Source organism: Prinia subflava, chromosome 3, assembly GCF_021018805.1.
Source record: "Prinia subflava isolate CZ2003 ecotype Zambia chromosome 3, Cam_Psub_1.2, whole genome shotgun sequence".
Taxonomy (NCBI): Eukaryota; Metazoa; Chordata; class Aves; order Passeriformes; family Cisticolidae; genus Prinia; species Prinia subflava.
The window spans coordinates 74707392-74728256 of record NC_086249.1 but is presented as its reverse complement, the minus strand read 5'-3'; the positions used below and the strand labels follow the sequence as shown (position 1 = coordinate 74728256).

General features: G+C 37.0%; 1 protein-coding gene across 2 annotated transcripts in view; it reads right to left on the bottom strand.

The window, feature by feature from the left end:
* Window positions 1-1646: 1646 nt before the first annotated feature.
* Window positions 1647-20865, bottom strand: part of HERC2 (HECT and RLD domain containing E3 ubiquitin protein ligase 2) — a 102339-nt gene continuing 83120 nt past the window's right edge. For both annotated transcript variants that reach the window (XM_063392512.1, XM_063392513.1), the window contains exons 79-93: window positions 19996-20210; window positions 19578-19755; window positions 18600-18761; window positions 17377-17468; window positions 16366-16505; window positions 15139-15326; window positions 14291-14488; window positions 12541-12624; window positions 8117-8258; window positions 7142-7336; window positions 6932-7044; window positions 5854-6044; window positions 4036-4141; window positions 3286-3498; window positions 1647-2650 (exon numbers count right to left, since the gene is read on the bottom strand). In XM_063392512.1, the coding sequence (XP_063248582.1) occupies window positions 2378-2650; window positions 3286-3498; window positions 4036-4141; window positions 5854-6044; window positions 6932-7044; window positions 7142-7336; window positions 8117-8258; window positions 12541-12624; window positions 14291-14488; window positions 15139-15326; window positions 16366-16505; window positions 17377-17468; window positions 18600-18761; window positions 19578-19755; window positions 19996-20210 (2490 nt within the window). In that variant the 3' untranslated portion in view covers window positions 1647-2377. The remainder of the gene's footprint in view (window positions 2651-3285; window positions 3499-4035; window positions 4142-5853; window positions 6045-6931; window positions 7045-7141; window positions 7337-8116; window positions 8259-12540; window positions 12625-14290; window positions 14489-15138; window positions 15327-16365; window positions 16506-17376; window positions 17469-18599; window positions 18762-19577; window positions 19756-19995; window positions 20211-20865) is intronic.

Here is a 20865-nt window from a genome sequence, read left to right as displayed (position 1 = left end):
CGGAATAATCTCAGCAGGAAGCTGACTGGTTCCCCAACACGGACACTTTTAAGATTCCGCTGGACAGAATGCTGAACTGCCTTGTCTAAATTGTGCTTCTGCCAATAAAGATTGGAACAGATGACCCTTGAGGCCCCTTCCAGCCTGATAATCTATGAAATGCTGTAAGTCAGGCCACAGGTGACAAGCATCACATTGTAAAAAGGTGCCGGCCGCTCTACTGCCAGTTGGGAAAGCGATGAAGGAGGCCTAATAAACTTCTTTTACAGTTCAATGCAACTGTATGAAACAATGCTATGTTCAACTCAACAATGCATACAGATTCCTTACATTAAACATACTTCTTTTTTGCTTTTCTTGGATGAAAAACCCTGACATTGTTTTTCTTTTCTATAAACAAGTTATAAACTCCATGTTACAGTAGTCCATATGCTTCTGAAACGGGGCTTGAAATTCAAGAATGGCAATTGAACTTGGTCCAAGACCTTGGACTGAGATTTGGGCATGACTCATTCATCCCCTCTCCTGAAAAGCTGACTACAGAATCTCTTTGATTGAGCTGGATGCCTACAGGGCTCCGGTGTTAGCATGAAGAAGGGCTGCAGACGAGCACATGAGCACTTCTGTACTAGTCCTTCAATCCTTACCCTCAGGAGAAATTCCATATAGCAGCAAAGATAAAAGAGGTTTGTTAAAGGTTTTTGAGTTTTGCATCGTGAAGACTCAAAATGACAGTGTTTTTCACCAGCAGACAGAAAATTTGGAGGACTGAGCACGGGCCTGACTTCTGGAACCTCCAATAGACAGAAGATCAGGAAAGGGGATGCAAGAGATCTTGAGCACTAAACCGAGGACTCTAAATGTAACATTTCAAACCACTGGCATCTAACTACAAATAGTTTCACCACTATCCTGAAATACCAAGTTTGTCTCAGGAAAACTTGGTTCATGATCACAGTTAATATTTAATCTAGTTGGAACAGAAGTCAAATGCACACACTAAAAAAGAACTAATCCACTCATAACTGTGAAATGTTAAACTGTAAAATGTTGAATACTCACATATACCTGTCCTAATAATTACAGAAACAATGGTTAATAATTACAGAAACAATGGTATGATATCACCTACTAATAGAGTTTAAAGTAAAATATTAGTGCTTTGGCAGAATTACTCTTTTCTCCTATTTTGAAAAACTAGTGCGTAAACTGTGTGGTCAGGAGTGGGTCATGATCAGCATGTCCTTTGCCAATGTGTCATGACCAGGCCTTGTAAGGTGACTAAATTTTCTCAGTGATACAGTGTTACATAAGTGGCATCAGACTCCTCTCCTGGTGTTCAGGTACTTCATGACACCTCTCCCTTACACTTCCTCAACATTTTTTCCCCAAGTGTCCAAGAATAAATTCACCATTACTGACAGCCTGAAGAACTGTGCATAAACAGTGTACCTGATCACTGCAATTAAGACGTTACCTGGACTTGCTCAAGTTTCCTGTAGCTCACAAAATCTCTCTGGCAATGCACCTACTATTGGTGGAGCAGTTTGGTCAAAAGCTGTACATTGCAGAAACATTTCTTCGCAGAGCTGTTTCAGTATTCATCCCATGTCCAAGCTGCATTACCATGAAAAAACACGTCCTGGTTCTTAACGTGGCAGAACTTTTATTTAGAGGGAAATTATAACTTTTGCATTTACATGGCACCAATTATATACAGTACACTTTCCATGATAAGAATTATGATGCTGTTCACAGAAAGGTATCAAATTTGAGATAAATAATGCATAAGCTAAAATATACAAACCAGGGGTGGAGGTGAAACTATTGGCCATTTTTAATTATCTATAGAAGAATTTCAAGGAATAATGTTTATTCAATGTTCAAAAACTTTTAACAAACTTCTAGTAAAGTTAATTGAAATATTTATAATACTATTCCGTAGTTGCACAGTATTTCCAATATACAATCAAGAAGATGCACAGAACACAACACTTAATATGAAAAAAACCTATCGCACCCACAATTTAAAGGTTTCACTGCCTTTTGGATGCTGCACTACCATATTTATATAAACATTTACAACACTTCAGTAAACACAAAGGTTCTAAATGTAGTGCAGCATTATGGGGGGCCATTTTCAGCTCTTAAAATAAATGTTAAATGCCCATATACTGTGCCATTTATTTTAAGCTGATGGATTAAGCTGTAATCCTTAAGTCCTACTGTGAGTAGCAAACACACTGCCCCCATGTTCAGAAGATTACCATCCCTCTGACTATACAGTCTCTCCTCTGAAATCTAAACTGTCCTTGGCTTCATTGTCATTTTGGCATTTTGCCTCAGTGCTTTTAACAACTATTCCTCGTACTACTTTTCAATGGCCTGTTAAGTAGTCCTGTGTAGAATCTGAAGCAAAAGAATCTGCATCTTCATTATCTGTCTCGTCGCTGCTGTCATCGGCCGCCGGCTCTCCCGTCAGCGCGATGCGGGCATAGTCATCAGTGTCTATGGACTTGCAGAAGTGGATGGCATACTTCAGCTTTTCCTCTAGGACCTGCTTACAGGAATACCTGGGCAGCTTCAGCAGAAAGAAGCATGTGTACGACTCAGGAAGGAAGTGGTCTGGAGGATTGTATTTATCCAACACCTGTTAACAAAGAAAGAAAGAAAGCAAGCATTACATTTTTTGATTTTTGAGTTAATGTCCAAAACACAAATAAGAATCGAAATAATAACTGGGAATTTTTTTCTTTAGCAGCTAGTTACAGTTTTGATTCTCATGCTGAAGTTTCTTAAAAGAACAACAAAGAGGCCAAAACCATTTTCCCTCTGCTAAATCACTAAATAAAACCAGGCATGTATGAGCTGCTTTGGTTAAGAATATGTGGTTGGGAGCAATCTAAGAAAGATGCTATTACTTCAGAAGATATCAAAAGATGATTTGAAGTTTGTGTGGTTTTAATCTAACTGAAATTATTAACTTAAATGAATGAAATGCTAAATAAATGCCAGCAAAATCAATTGCCTGACAGTGGAAAACTACCACTATTCACAGAAACAAATGGCTGGGAAATTAAATGAACATCCACTTGTCCAGGTAAAGAGCGGAGAATAGTTCTATACATTATATAACTGTCACAGACATTATTCAACAGTTGCACTGTTGAATCTACAATGTAAAGCTACAGAACAGTTAATTAAAATCAGACTTTTGTTATTTCACACCGCTACTTCACCAGCTTTTTAAATGCCCCCAAACTTTCCCCATCCCACACACCTTACCTGAATAACAAAGTCCCTCCCCCTAAAGTCTGCAATAGTCCTGGGCAGCCTTGTTCTGCCCCACACAAAACGCAGGAAGAGAGATCGCTCTGTGTTGGAGAAGGACTCCATCACTTCCCAGAACCACTGGATCAAGGAAGCAGTTGGCTCAATGCCTTTGTAAGTAGCTACAGATTTCAGGAGATGAAGTGGAATATCTGGGCTTCCACATACCTGAAAAATAAAATACAGTGATAGGCTACACAAGTCCGACCAAGTCAATTACATGAGATTTGTTCCTCCCTTCCTTTAAAATATTTAATCAGCTTTTATGCTGACATACTGAGCATTCAGATCTTTGAAATGCCATGCACAGTCTCCTAGTGCAATAACACTAAATATACATCTTCCCATCAGGGGACAGTAATGAACTTCTTTCATACTCCAGAATTTAGGACAAGTATCTCCAATTTACATTCTAGATCACTGGCATGAGATCACTGGTATGTGGTCTTGGTTTTGCTTGTTTGTTTCTTCCTGAAATAATTCATTACATCACTGGTCAGCTATGTGAAAATAATTTTCCCAACACCAAAAGGGCAATTAAACTTTTAAATAAAATTTTCTGGTCTTTCCTTGAACTGATGTTTTCAACCACACAGCAATCATTGTAAACAGCATTTAATGTGAGGTTTGTTATTAGTAAAACAAATGAGTGAATCATCTCACTCCAAGATAATCTGACAGAAGTAACAAAGCAGAAATTGATACCATCGTTTCCAGTTCATAGCCTGTAAAGAGTGACAGCAGAGGAACTGGAACAACACGGGCCATCCCCTCACGAACTGCTGCAACCTGTTCATCAAATTCATGAAGCCTGTAAAGAAACATTTTCAGAGTTTCCGTGAATGTCATTTCCAGCAATAATTTATAGCAATTACTGTGCTATCAAACCAACTTTAACCATTCTCCTCAAATGTCCAGCTATGTACCACAGAACACTAACAAACATTTATTACAAGATACTTGACTTTCTACACTAATTCCTATTGGACAGCAAACTCAATATGGAGGAGATATCTCACAATGTTTTTGATATTTTATTTCCAGTATTATTCATGTGCTATGCCTGGCAAAACCAAACCAATATCCCATTTGGAAATGATATGCTGTTGGAAAAAAAGTGGCTGTATCTTGAAACTCTAACTTCAAACATTCTCAGCACTAGACAGACGTTATAGTAGAAAAAAAAGGGATCTGAACTAAAATAGGATGTCTGAGGGGACAGTAGGTTTTTTTTATTTCAAGACAGGTACAGATAAGTAACATTTTGCTGCTTTTGATGCCACTCATGATTTGTGTTTGGCTTATTTTTTTTCCCTGTCAAATAATTTCTGAGATGCTTTACAGAGCCCTCCAGAGCAGAGACACATCTCTTACTAGAACTGTCCTCAAGCTAGTCATCACCAAAATAAACAAAGATGTTGGGACAAGCTTGGTCTTTTGCATCCACTTTTCTACATGGATTCAATTCAGGTGTTAGTTTTCCCTCTCAAGAGCTTCATATAGTTAAAAAACTGAATACTTAATCTTTAAATGTTTCCCCACAAGGCCTTTTAACTGTAAAATGCTTTAGAAATGCTCAAGTCCTCTGAGGACAGCCAGAACTGGCAAGAGAGCAAAGACATTTCTTCAAAGGAACATCAGCTCCAAATGAGACCTCTCTCTTTACTGTCAGAAACAGAACTAAGTATTGGTTCATAACCACATACAGTGGGGGAACAAAAAGAAAAACTAAGGCTGTAGTTCATAGTCGTTGGCAGACACTTTAACTATGAACTAATAAGCAAGTATGTAAGACTGAAGATAGAGTCTTGCACTGTCTAAAGAAGAGAAATATGGTGGATTGAATAAAACAAGCCTGAACCAGTTTCTTATCCAAATTATCTAAATCTACGTATTTCAGTAGGCACTAGGCCCACTGCCTCAGATACAAGATGCTTACGATTGTTTCTGAGATGCACTCATCTAGATTAGCTACCTGGCCACATAAGGCCAGTCTTCTCAAACACCAAGCAGTTATTTCCCACTGATACCTCTGCAGTGTTCAGCTTGTGGCACCCATGGGTGTACATCAGTGTCCTACCAAAGGAATGAACATTTTGGTTTGTACATTCCAATTTGGAGTAAGAATTCAGCTGATGCTGCCCTTGACTGCAGCTGATGATATGAAAAGGTATGAGTGCAGCAGTACTACATTTAAGCTCTCTTCACAGAAAGCTTACTAATCAAGCCTATAACTTTAGGAAGAATTAGATGCATGGGACCTTTCTCCATCTGTAAAACTGCCAAAACTGCTTAGTCAGGACAAATCTAGAGGCACACCTGCTGGTTTATTTTGCTTCCTAAAAATTAAGGACATTTTTTCCTTGGGTACAATAACTGAATTCAGAAAATCAACACTGTAATCACATGAAAATATTAAAATATTTGTATATGACAGGCTAAAGTAGCATATTGTTTAAAAGCTGATTTATATTTTTAAAAATAAAATGCTTGTCAGTAATTCTGATGATTTAGTCAACAAACCTGTAGTTTATTGCCAGCCTCACATATTCTGCTCTGTTATCCAGTGTAATATGGGTGTACTTGGAACTCAGCTGAATATCTTGACCACTTGCATTAGGCACAGTGAATGGGAGGCTCATAGCTTCAAATTCCTCTGAAGTAGCTTCATTGTCTCGAATGTACATAAGCCCAGGAATAAAATCTTTATCAACCTTTGAAAGTAAGAAACCCAAATTAAAGTCCGTTTACACGCACCATACAACAGCATCTCCTGCATACCAAAAGCAGTGCATCATGTGTCACCCATAAAAAGCTTTGACCAATGTCTGACCACAATTCATCTAACTTGAATTCAAATTAATAAAATGGCTTAGACTTTACATAAAATTTCATTATGTTGGATGTGGGAGAGTGCACATATTCTAGATTTCAATCCTTTTGGAGGGCATTTGCCAAGAAAATGTATGATACAATGTATCCATCAAAATGGATTTAAAGCTTAAAAGCATCATCATCCCTACCAGCACTGGGTTTGGTACAAAAGGAATCCCCTCACTGACAAGTAAATGACCCAATGCTTTTATAGGAAGTACATTTCCACATGACACTATTTGAGAAGGAACTTTTCTTCATAATGAAGACCTAAGTATTATTCCACATTCACTAAGCTCAGTAAACAGAAACTGAAAACTTGTGAAATTCAGTATGTGAGCACAAACAGTTTGAACTTACTTTCCTTTAGTTCAAAACAGTGCAGGCACATGCCATCAAATCAGCTATCACATCTTGGTGCAACAGACAGTAACAGCTACAGAAAGGTCTATTGGGATGTAGGAATTGAACCCCAAAGATTGCCTAGTCAAATCCATGAGAAGATCTGAGAATGCTCTAGAATTCAAATAGAGTATTTAACTACTCTTGAACAACTTAAATTTACAGTTTTAAACAGTCGGTATAAATCATCCTTGTATAGTGATTCAAAATAGAAAAGTCAAAATACAAGCACATAAAAACCAGGAGACCAATCACTTGGGAAGTTTATGCTAGAAGTTTGCTTGTCTTCTGCAAGCTACAAACTACCCAGAAACTTTGTTCTCACCTCACTGAGATCAGCAATTGTTAGGTTCATTCCTGCAAGCTGTTTCCACACTGGCTCAGCCAGGTTGAGGCTCAGAGGGCTGCCAGTCCGGATAGCAATGCCCAAAAGTACACCTGGAAGTTTAAACATTGGTTATTGGTTTTATCAGATTCCTAATATTCTGACTACACATAAAGCACAGAGAATGTCACAAAGTTGCTAAGAAATTACCCAGAAAGCGAAACATGTTCATATGCAGGAGTGACTTAGCAGCAGGATTTAATAGGAAACAATCTCTGTTTGCTCCAGACTCATCTCTTCCATTTGGTGTCACAATTAACAGAGGGGTCAGCCCATTCTGAAGCTCTTCACACATTTCTGCTATTGATTCACTATAACCTCCACCACAATCATCCACAGATTCACCTTGGAGAAGAAAAAAGGCTCAAAATTAAATATTCTTTCAAAAATAACTGAAGTATTGAAACAGACTGTATTCCTCTCTGGGGATAATAGAGTAAATAGAAGTGTACTAAAAGCTGCAGTGTTGCATTCCCCCATATTAAAACTCTAGAAGTCTGACTCTGTATTTGGATGCTTCCAGTTCATAGTAAAACATTATTCGGATTATATGACATATCACAATGACAAAACCACTATTTTAACAGTGTGAAAAATATTTTGTGCTGTATGCCAATCACAATAAAATACAACAGAAATAGAAAAGGAATAGTGTTCCTTTTTCATGAGTGACATTTTAAAGTAGCAATGTTTTATTCAGCCCATATACAATAGAGAGAATGGCTCTTCAATCTAAAATATTTTTCATTAAAAAGCTCAGAGTCATAGGTGAATTGTAAAAACAACTCTACCACTAAAACTAGCTAGCCAGGATTATTTGCAATTTCAGACAGCTGAAACATTAGGTTTCGGTTTTGCAGAATGTTTGTTGTAAGCAGAAGAGCTGCCTCAGAACCTGAAGAGAATTACAGACACGCTTCCATTAATCTTGAGGGGTTTTATAAAATCCTTTTGAAAGGTTTTCTACTTCCCAACATTTTAAGTACCTTCCTCTGCCCACACACATACATTGTTTTCCTGGATCCCTTTCCTCCTTCCTTCAGGTTCTCCAAAAGAGTAAATCCCAAGAAAACTACAAAGTTAAGTGCAAGGTAGGAAGGGGTGGAGTGTTGATAATTTTCTTACCAACAAACTTGACTTTCCAAACACGATGAGGAAGCAGAAGGCTATCAGGGCTAAAGGAACTCATTTTAGCACACATCTGTCCAAACACTGACTTTGTACCATCGGGTCCAGCCAGTCCTCCTTTACTCCTGGAACGTTTTACCTATTGAGCACATTATAAAAGTCACTGTAAGAACTTATTTCAGCTGGCGTCACTGTGCAGATAAATAAAGAATTTTCAGTCCCCCAACCACCAAAACTTTATCTTTAATTTCCAAGCATTCTTTGTTCATCTGTTACTAATCAGCACTAAGTACTAATCTGTTCACACTTAAAGGAAAAAGGAAAGACAGAGGGATCGCAAAGATGAAGTCTGATGATAAAGATTTCTTCTCTTGTTTCTAAAGAAGTAGCTGATGACTTGGCTAATTCAGTTTTTCTGATTTCAGTCCATTTAGTTAATTCATCCCATCTCTACTCATAGATTCAATTGACAAATCTGGGTTTTTCACACATGCAACAGATTAAACACTGTGCTGTTGGCCAGAAAACTGAGTATGTGTTATTCTTTTGTAAGTTAATAGTAATGACAAAATATGCATCTATGATACTTACTAGGAGCCTCTAAAAATGAGTAAATACAATCAAAATACATATATATAGAGAGAGATGCACAGGTAGTGTGTTCTTAGGCACCTACAGAAAAGGTGTATTTTATTATTTCATGGAGATCCCCAGGATTGACATGCAAGTAAATTACCATGGATTTTGCTGCAAGAGATGGACACAAAGAGGGTAAGAATACAAAAAGTATTTCACCAGTATAGAGAGGAAAGAAATGGAATGTGAACAGAGAGCTGAAGAAACCCAAGGAATTTTTTTCCCACGTGGTGTTCTGCAATTTATCTTCTCAACCTGTCCTGACTGCAAAAGGATCTACATGCACATAGATCACCAATATCCATGAGACTGTCCATGCAGAAATAGCCAAAACTTATCCCACTATATTTAGTCACACTACAAGCTACAGGGCATCTCAAAATCCAGTTGCTCTCATGCTGCATATTTCTGATGGCTCTGGATAAAACAACCTCCAGATTTCTTTCAGGTTTTAGTGAAAGGCTGACACACCCAGATCCCCCTCATGTGTAAGATGTTCTCTGTCAACACAAGCTGGTTTTAATTCAATGGATTTCTGAGAAATTTATATGCCCAAGAAGTTTTAAATTGAGAAATTTTGTATTAGTCTTAAGCAGCTTGAAAAACACTGGCCATTCCATGAGACTCTCTTCAACCCAGAAGAATTCTCTCCCAGAAGCTGGGAGAAAGCTAATCCATAACGCCATGCACTCAGACACTAACAAAAAAGGTTTACAAAAAGATGACAGCTTCTAAGTTGGAATCAGCTAAGAAATAGAAATATATACAGTTAAGACAGATCTATGAAGAACACAAACACAATTCAAAGATAGGTCACAAAATCACCAGAAGAGGTAGAGAAGTATCACTGTAATAATTCTAAAAGCACAGACACAGTTCTAACTTGTACCCTGAGTTTCCATTTTCTATGCTCAAACTTAAACACTACAGAATAAATAAAAAGTATAACAAGATGAAGAGTAGAGAAACGACTATTCTACACGAGCAGACAAAAAAAACCTAAGACTGATCAGTGTAGGAAAATGAAGGCTATCATGAAATGAGTGTTCTTTAAAAGTACATTTGATAAGGGAGAAGACAATAACCAGGAAGGAGGGATGTTACTTAATTTGAAATGACACTCGAAAAGAACAAATCATTAATTCATTCATATGCTGTGCCTACTTGAAGATCAGATGATTTTTACTTATGTTAGTGAGATTCCTATAACCCACATTTCATAAGGAGTCCTTGTAAGGAGGAAGAAACTGATCTTAAAGTGGTACCTCATATATCCTAACGTATCACATTCCTCCCTTGTGAGTAAAGAACATTAAACCAGGAGATTCTTTGCCCCATCACATTCATGAAAGTAAACATTCTCTTTATTTAACTGAAACTCGCTTCATTTTGAAAAGGAAGAAATTCCTTTCCACTGCTGTGCAAAGATGTGTTTTAACAGCATTATGAAAGTATCTGCTTATAGGTCAGAACACACTGTCCATTGGATACTGCATGAACTACACCACAACTTAAACACCAGGAAAATCTGATCTGCAAGTAAGAGGGTCAGTAAGTAAACCTGAGCACTGGAACCCTGTCTAGGCATTTAACATTAGTTCACTTCTGGCTTATTTTTTGACCATTTATATTACACCTTTCCAGAAAAGGGCCCAGGTGCTGTTTGGGAATATTTTACTTAATGATTATTCCCGAAAAATAGTATGGATAAACCTGCATGAAATTTAGTTTCTTCTGCCCTGTGCAGTCCTCCAACAGCATCCCATACTGTTTCTGTGCATCCAAGCTTGCCTCTATGCTACAGCTCAAAGCATAAAATATCTACACTCCATTTTATGCTACAGAAACACCAGGCTGGCACTTAGTTGAGTTACAGTACAGCCACCACATTGTTTTTGACATACCCTGAGCAGAGGAACTACAGGAAACTACCATGTCCCACCATTACAAGGCTCCCAACAGAAAAGACCCTGGGCCAAGAAGTATGTAAGGTGAATGTGATGTACTCTGAAGGAATCTGCCCCCTGTGACACCAGAATCCAGGATAAGGGAGTGTTGCTTTGCTTGGGTTTGTACTGCTGTTATGTTCAGTTCTGGTACTTCCAAAGAAACCACTAAACAAACAGCAAGGCTGGCTGAGGAAGTATTGTAAAAGACAAGTCAATACCTGGAAAACAAGTCTAAGTTTAAAACTCATCTGGTTTTTTTACACCAAGGAAGATGAAGTGAACTGATTGCACCATACAATCTATAAATTGCAAGAAGAGTCTTCGGAAAGTCAAGGGGTCTTAAAGCCCAGCTGCACTTTAACTGCAAATAAGATGAATTTTTTTAACACTGACATTTAGCTTTTTTGAGACTACGTAAAGCAGCCTTGAATCTTCCATTAAATATTATGAAGGATCAAACAGTTTCAGAATCCACATTTTCACTATGAGCAAAAGCTAACTCACGATCCTGTAAGCCATATCTGGTACTGTGTCATCAGGCCACACTAGGAACATGATCTTTTTTAGTATTCACTTGGCCAAATTGACAGAGTTAGTTACAGCGGTATTTTATTTTCCCCAGAAGCTATGAAGAAGGGAAGCTGCCAAATATTTTCTAGGGTTCAAGACAGATTTAAGTTACAAACTGAAATACATGAGAAAGCCTATCTCAATTAATGAAGGAGGACACCAGAAAACTATCACAAAACCTACTCATCACTAGTTTCCTGCTTAAAATACCAACAATATTTATTGGACTTTCTGAATCCACACACTTAAAAAGTAATTAAAAAATCTCCGGTACTCTCTTCAGCTTCCCAAATAATACAGTTGGACTCAATAAGTAAAAACTTAGTAATTCTATGATTCTAATAAATTAGAACAACACAGTCACAGAACATTAGCACTTCTTTAAATGTCCACAGAAAATTGCAAAGAAGTAGAAACAGGGTCCAGTCGTAACAGGATGCATTTCTGTTCACTAACAGAAAATATCAAGTTTAAATTTTCCACAATATCTCCACTCTAATCTCACAAATGGTAATGGTTTTGCAATATTAAGGGAAAAAAAAAAAAAGAAAAAAAGAAAAGAACCCACCACAACAGGAAAGAAGTGCATGAGGAATCTAAGATCAGGCTGCAGTCCATTTAAATGAAAACAGTGTTTTACTATTCTGTGTTACAGAAGTATCTATGGAAAAAAGGCATATCTGGCCTAGGGCACAACATTACATTTTCTAACATCAATGATAAAGAAAAAAGCCTTTTTGTATCAAAGACTTCTGCAATCAATATGACTACATGTGATGACCAACAAAGGACAAGAGTTCATCATTCTGGATTTTAATTATATTCAAGGGCTTTCTTTTCTTGCCTTTCTTTTTTTTCTTACCTTTCATTTTTTTTCTTTTTTTACTCTTCACTCATTTGCTGAGCATTTGGAAAGGTAAGAAAATCATCAGAATCACTACTCTCTTACACTGTCTATTGTAGTGAGTTCTGAAAAGGCAGTCCTTTATCAAGCAGGACATCGTTTGCTCCTTAAGAGTCTAAATCATTCATTTAACATTTCAACAAGTGTCACTCTCTCCCCAAACAACTGCAGTACGGACAAAAACATACTGAAATTATAAGCAGCCCTGATACTGCCGTTAATTCTTTATTGTTTGATTCTCTGATAAAAATTCAACCCTTTAGCATTCAGATACCAAACTTGAAACAAAGAAAGAGCTCTGACCAACGCAGCACTGTGGTCTCAACATAGAGAGAGTGAATGAGAACTTCAGCTGAAGATACCTGGATCCTGTTGAGCTCCACGACTGGCCCATGCTGACGATCTCTCACCATAGTAGCTTGCACAACTTTTCTGAAAGCTGCCTCCTAAAAAAAAAAACGCAAACACATAATGGCAAAACTGAAATCAAGGAACAATCCTGCACATATTTTGTAGATAAGCACATAATTCAACCCAGGAAATAAAAGAGCACCTGAATATGAAACTGCGAGATGTAAGTCAACAATCATGTTATTTGTGCTAATATGTTTCATTTCTGGAACAGTGGGGATACTAAAACAGTAAAGAAGAAAGTCCCATCTTTATCACTTAACACCATGGCTTGAAAGGTTGCACTGTAACCAGATACAATTATTAACCAACCAATGTATTGCTGAGTTCAAGTATAAATTAGTTTATATCAAAAAAATGCAAGTATATAGAGAATAATTAATATCTGAGAATGACAATCAAAAAGCCAAAGATGAGATCATTTTGCTATGGAAAGCAATAAATAAAAACCAAAAATTTTAAAAAAAAGCAAATTCAAGTATCTGAGGTTCCCTCACTAAGTATTTGGACATCATTTTACAGTTAATTTCAAGCAAGATTAAGAAGATTTTGAGGTCTTCAGAATCTCTGAAGGTAAGCTTGACTTAAACGCCTAGATATGAATATGGTATCACAACCTCTGAAGCCTTGTGAATGCTTCTGATGTATTTATGCCTGATATCGCTGTTTTATCTTATGTCTGAAGCCTTTCTGTAACTATTCTGCAGACTCAAGTAAATTAGGTTGAATGTGCCTCCTGCACACACATTCTTATATGACACATTACGTACGTAAGAACTCAGAATTAACACCATTAACAAATAGAAGTCTCATGAATGGAACAGCAAAGATTTCCTTTCTAGTTTGGGTTTTGATGACTTCCCTTGGTCTATGAAGTATGTAAACAGCTACTACACAATTTTACTGGAATGTAGAGAAAGAGACCCTGAGACAGCAGATACTGAGAAGTCTAGTTACAGGCCATGTGTCTTATTTAAGGACACAGAACAGCACTGCAGGGGGAACTTATCCTTGAAAAGAGAATTGGTTATCTCCCAGCAGGTTCTGTCTGTTTGCGTAATGTTTTCTTTTTCGGTTAGACAAATTACTGTGACAGTGATAAAACACAGACCCAAACCTGATGATTTTACTGAAGACAAATCATGTTTTTATGGCATATCATATCTGAAGTTTTGAATAAGTGCTTTGAAGCATTACAGTTATCTACATTTTCTCATGACTGACTTAACTACAAAAACCCCCTTCCACTACCACTTGAGACTGAACTCCTAGGTATTCTATTTTCACTTTTAGCTCAGTCTAAAACAAGTTTGTACCTGCACAGAGCTTTGCATTAACTAGAATATCACCTGACCTTGATAACTGAAATACAAACAGGTATGAATTGGTCATTGTCTGCTATCTTACATTTTTTCCAGGGTATCATCCACTTAATACTCTAGAAGAATTCAGCTATACTACAAACTGAAGATTCACAGCATAAGGTTATTTTCAAGATCAACGCACAAAAGCACTATGAAGAACTGAGAAAAACACTGTACAAAGAGCACAAAGAAAGAAGTCTGCATCATCAGATTGCAAATATCTGATACACAACTTACAGAACAAATTGACATATACAGCTCTTTTTTCTTCAGAAACAAACAGCACTTCTCTGTTATGGTTACAAATGTCTCCCTTAGAAATATTTTGATAAAATACCTTTCCCTGTGATATCAGTATTCCTCGTAATGTGTCAAACCCAACTGAGGGTCCTTGGCCAGTTTCATCAAGTCTTCCTTCAAGATCAAACATTGGAATGCAAGGACAGAAGAGTTCTGAAATGTGATGCAGGAGCAGAAGCCTGTTTCTTAATGAAATGATGGGAATTTCCTGCAGATGATTGTACTCCATAGGAACCTATGATAAAGCAAATGTAAATTAGAATTATTATACACTTTATTGTATTCAACAGAACAACAATCTTTAGATTTGTAGGTCAACTTGTATTAGAAATTCAGATATTTGCTTATTCACACTGTCAAAACTTCATACACAGAGTTCAGTTGTCTATAAAAGATATTAATAGTATCCATCTAAACTGAACCAAGTTTTATATGATGGGCAGAATACAAGTGCTGTACCATATTTTACAATTTATCCATAAACAAATACATTTTAGATCCTGTCATCAGTACTTCTAGGCATAGCTGAAATACAGAATATCTAAAAAACAAGTCTTCTCAATATAAAGCAAGCTACTAAGAACTCCCTTGGAAGGAATAACATTTTCATAGCTGCAAGGCAGAATTAAATTCCTGCCAATTTTCAAACTGAGTTACTGTTCCACATTTGGATTAAAAACTAAATGAAGAGGCTTTTTCAGCTCAGAAAAATGGAAACCTTTGGAAATACTGAAGTAAAACAAAGTAACTGGCTCAAACTTGAAGTCAAACCAAAGCACACTGAGCTTATGCAGGGATTTGGAAAGGAAATACATCTACTGAAAGGTCAGCAATAAGCACACTAAGTATGTTTAAAATCTGAATTTAGTAAGTCAAAAACATTACCTGTGTAGGCAGCTTGCCAGCATTAGCAGGTTTGCTGGTTGACCAAGCTAAAGTATGTGCTGAGCCACAGGCTACTCTGTTGATCTTTTTGCCCTGAAGTGCTGCAACCAGGCGTGGTCTTTGGATGGCATTAGTTGTTCCATCTCCAAGCTGCCCCTCATCATTATCTCCCCATGTGTACACTTCCCCTAAATCAACAAAAATAATTTATTATCCTGAGGCTAATATACAATATACCTTTTTTGCCTTTTTATAAAATTATCATTTATTTAACCAGATAAGGCCTTGGACTGTAAAAAAGATTTCTGTGACTGATGGCCATCCTGAAATCCACTATCTAGTGCAGATAAATCTTGATTGACACAGTCAGGTCCACAGTCTCTATAGAGCAGCTAGCATAAGATGCATTTCTTTCCTCAGTCTGTATAACTGAAAGGTTCTGCTCCAGAATAGAAGGAGATGGTAGAGCACCACACTCTGTAGCAGAACATCGGGAAAGCCTGTATTTGACAGTTTCATAGCAAAAGCAAAGCCAATATGAAAAAAAATTTTAAAGGCTTAATATTTTGTATAGGACAAAAATGCTATAATAAGCCATATTACTAGACAAGATAATAAAATAGATGCTTGCTGTTGCAAGATAATTGGGAAATACTTTTAAAGTAACAACCTCATTCCTGAGCATTTGTTTTCTGCAGCTATATTCATTACTCACATTCATTTTTGGCATCCACATTTCACTAGCACCTATAAAAGACTCATTTGTGCAGACTTATTAATTGTAGGAATGAATCTGCTACAAAGAACATTCACTATCTCAATCTGCTACATAAGAAGCAATATTGTTTGTACAGTGTTTCATTTAGCAAGTTAAATACTTCAAAAAACTCACAAGACCCTACCAAAAAAAAAAAAGGTAAGTCCATTCAATGCTACTGCTTGACCATTCTGTAATCACCTTCAGAGCTCTGTTTTTCTTTGATCATCAGTGCTTATGCAACTTGAATTCTTTTATTTTCATTAATTTAGTTTTATGTGATCACTTTAAATCAATGCCATGCTTGCTGCTCAAGAAATATGCAACATCTGCAAATACAAAATACATCCCTGCACAGAGAGAACCAGCATTTTTAGCAAGGACAACCTACCAACAGTTGACTAAAAGATAAAGTTTCAATTTTTTCAAGTTCAGTGCTAAGAACTAGGTAAATAATTTGATTTTTATACCATCTTCAGTGCAGCAAACACAGTGCAAAGATCCCGTAGCAATTGCAATAACTTTCTTTCCTTGCAGCCCCTGCACTTGTCGTGGTCTTCTAACATGGTCATCAGATCCATGGCCTAAGCGATGATAATCTCCCTTGCCCCTGCACAGAGAAGTCAACACTTAAAAACTGTGTTTTAACTGTGGAAAAACTGTAATGACAGGCTATGTCTGACATTTGACCTGTAGATGTACCTATAAAGTCCAATACCAAAATATTCTCCAGACATTCAACATGAAGCATTGCTACTTTGTATGGATGTGATTCTGCTGACTCAGTACAGATTCTCACACCCCCTACACAATACTCCTACTTAATCTGGGTAATTTCTTTTATCACTTTTCTAGAGGGTAGTCTTTATTTTTAACTCTTAAAGTATTTTCAAGTCAAGTATTAGAAGCATTCATGTGCAAAAACAGTGTATTTACTGATCTCAGAGACTGGAACTTCATATGACCATTCACCTAAGTGTCATATAAACAAGGTAGCTGAGGGAAGTTGGGAAGGTATTTTGCTGAGTCTTTTTAAACATTTCAGTCTAGCAGTTTAAACCACAAAATTTGGAATGGTGTAAGGAAAATTAAAACAGTGATTTCTAAAATCAAATTCTCAGACAACAGCCACAAGCTAGACACAATTTTGATAATACATGAGGATGTTGTATGTTATGCAGTGCATGACACTTCATGCTTATAATGCTACTGGACCTCCCTGGAAGTTCTGCATCTTGCAGCGGTCAGTGTCTGGAATGACAACCCTGTGCTTAGGTTTCCAAGATAAAACACTTGGATTTTTCATTCATGGCACTAGAAAATGTTCCCCAAAGTAGGAGATTTTATTACTAATCAAGACTCAGGAACTCAAAAAATTTTTCCAAGAGAAGATCAAAGCAGTGAAGGAAGTGTAACACTGATATTTGTTACAGACAAGGTGACATCTAACACTGTAGAAATAACAAATACAGAATACTCACCATGTATACACAGCTCCAGATTTGGTAAGGGCCACAGAAAATTGTGATCCACATTCTACTTTAACCACTCCAAGACCTGTGAGAGAATCAATCTAGAAAAATAATATCAAATGAAAACTGAGTTAATTAAGGAGCCTGTAGACTGAACTGTCTTAAGTAAAATATAACACTCTACTGTATCTCTATATGTATATTTATAAATTAAAATGTTTATGTAGATGATGTAGAAGAATTCTACTCCTCCTATCTGTCTACCATTTACTGCTTACGTACTAAAAAGAGGCTCAAATTTCACAAACTGTTGAAGATCACTTCTAGTATGTTTTGCCCATAGTTATTCTGCAACTGCCCAGAGTAGAAACAGCAAGGCTTTGTCTACTAACTCATAATCATCCTTAGCTTGTATGACATGGATGTGATTCTGATGACATAATAAAAATATTTCTATGTTCAGCAGACCCTTCCTATTTATTCTGTGCAGGACCTTATGCTGCTTTACCATCAGTCCTGTGGGACTGATAGATGAAACATCAACAATCTATTTTTGCATCATGTTACATCACGCTGGAAACATCTGGAAACAGAATGGGGATACCTGTATCCAAGTAACTAAGTGTGAATTTGGATTTAGGATCTAAAATCCACTGTGCATAGGTAAACACAGTCACAGACATTTCTCAAACACAAGCAACATTCACCTTCATAACAAATGCTAATGGCTATATGGATTTCATCCATAACATGTAAAGAAATTCCAAGTCAACTATGCATTCACATAAAGTGAACTTTTATAATAAATATTTTAATATTGTAATATTTTTAATATAAAAATAAACTTTTTAATATAAAGTAAGATTACTTTTCAATGAATTGATATCCCTTTCTGGACTGACCTTATGACTACTGTAAATTTATTACCACAAGGAAACATGAAGATTTCTTGGCAAAACCTAATGTTTTGACAGGAACTAAATTTAAAATGGAAATATTATCTAACCCAGCAATGTTTTCCAAAGAAAAACATTCAAGCACAACTTTAACAGTCAGCACAAAGCTTAAAGTCTTGTTATTGTAGCCTATAAAGTTCATTCTTAACAACCACCAGAAGAATCCTGATGTTCCAGGATGGATGGAAGTTCGCACATATTGAGAGAAATCTCTCTTCAGCATTTTCCACCAACATCATAGTTTCTAAATAGATGAAAAAATTACACAGAAATTACCTTCATTGGTACTTTACAGCCATCACTGCCTCCTCTCCCAAGTTTTCCATAGTCTCCATCACCCCAGGACCAGACTGTATCATCATCAGTGAGGCACAGTGTCTGTGCATCTCCACTGCCACAGGCTATATCAATGACACGGTAACCCTGGAGAGCTTCCACCTGCAATGAATCACCCTTTTTTGTTCACCATAAAAGACCCAGTCATTTAGTTTCACAAAAGTTGACAAACTCAGCTTGGAGAGGTGATGACTGGAACTACAAGTCTGCAATAGCACAGGCACGAGGAAATAAAGACCTTTGCTCTTTTCAAACACTAAAATGAAAACAATGTATTTTAAATACAGGATTTATTTTCTTTTAATTGGTGAACTAGTTGAAATTTTTGACCTCAATGTCAGGGAAAGCAATGTAAAATATCTAAGGTTATCAAAGATTATATTCTGATGAAATAATTTCAGGCACTCTGGGCATGTACTGAACACAGTAAAGGGGGAAAAAAAAGTCTTGTTTTCAAATGGTCTTTTACTAGTTTACAATTTTTGAGCACTTGCATCATAATCCGAATTTAGTCTACATCTTTTGGAATGATGCCACCTAGTGATGAAGTATGGGATTGGAATCACAAAGCAAAAGGTTGGTGAACCTCATATGTCCCACCCCTCCTATCCTTGCCACTACTTGAAATAGATTCCAGGTGGCACAATCCATCATTCAAAGCAGCACGAAACTTCATTTATTTCTTTAAATTTTCCTTAAATCTCTAAAATAAATTTCTTGTGAGCTGTTTGGTGACCACTAGCAAAGTTTTGCAGCTCCTCTTTCATTTTATCCTTTCAATCACAGCAGCTTGTTAATTTCTTGCGAATACATGCCACTGTTCTGCCCTTTCATTCTTTGTACGCAGAAACACAAAAAGTTACAAATCAGAAGATATTAACTGGACTAAGACTGTTGAGTGCTCCACAGGCTTCTTACCAGTTTAGGTTTCAGCTGGTCCTCACTATCTCCATGGCCAAGGCGCCCGTACCGCCCCTTGCCCCAGGTGAAAAGGTCTCCTGCAGCTGTGATGCAGGCGCTGTGTGCTCCCCCAGCAGCAATGTCAACCACTTCTATACCTCGCAGAGACTCAATCACTCGAGGCCGGTCACAGGGGCTGAAAAGAAAACAGCTGTCTGGACAAAACTTCTGGGACAGACCATTCACATTCACCAGTGTAGGGAGAGTCCTCTTTTAAAATGAGAATGAGGACACCTAAAACTGCCGAGTATTCACTTTGCTACAGTTTAATATCCTGAGGATTTATTTTTGACTAGAAAAGTTCATTAATATACAGGAACTATGATAAGTATCCATTAACAGTTTGTTTTAAATAGCATTTTCAAGTGTTACTTGCCTTCGGTTTCCATGACCAAGTTTGCCATCTTCTGCTTCACCCCAAGAATAAACTTCTCCCTCAAAAGACAAGGCCAAACAGTGCTTTCCTCCTGAGTTCACTGCAACTTTCTTTATGAACACGTGTTGAATGGATTCCAGTAAAGTTGGAGTAGAAACTGATTCTGTTCCTCCAATTCCAAGCCTACCACCTGCTCCATATCCAGTGGCATACAGCTTTAAAGTAAAGAATAGAATTTAGTTTTGTTCGCCTCAAGCACAACATTCCCTAGAAATGAATTCTAGAGAAGAATTCTTAATGTATATATGTCAGAATGCACATATTCTGTTCAAGGGAAGCCTAAAAAAGCCAGTTACTTACAGGCTTCTTATTTTCTCTCTTTTGGAAAACAAGGAAATATTTTGAAATATTTCATGAAAAAACTTTGGGAATATGTGGCTACATTCAAGTCAATAAGAATTCTCCCTGACTTAGTGGATTTTGTGTGAAATACTAAAGCTTATTTTGTAAAACTATCAAGAGACCATAGCTTTGCTTGATAACATTACAAAATAATCTATTGCCTGTAGCTCTCCTTCCAAGAAGTATTATAGTTTTCTTTCTTCTGTAGAATACACATGCCTAAAAACAGTTGCTTCTCTCCCTTCCATCCCATAAGTAGTTTTCATTACTGCTTTTTACTCTTGTTGTCTCTCTGAAAATAATTTCTTTCAAAAGAATGATGGCAAGAAACGCTACTAATCTGCCCTTTATCCTTATGTGAATAATTAACAAGGATGATACTGACCCCAAGGAATCATTACAGTACCTCACTAGACAAATATAACTGTTATACAAAGCTCTAGCTAAAATTCTCCATCACATCCTTAA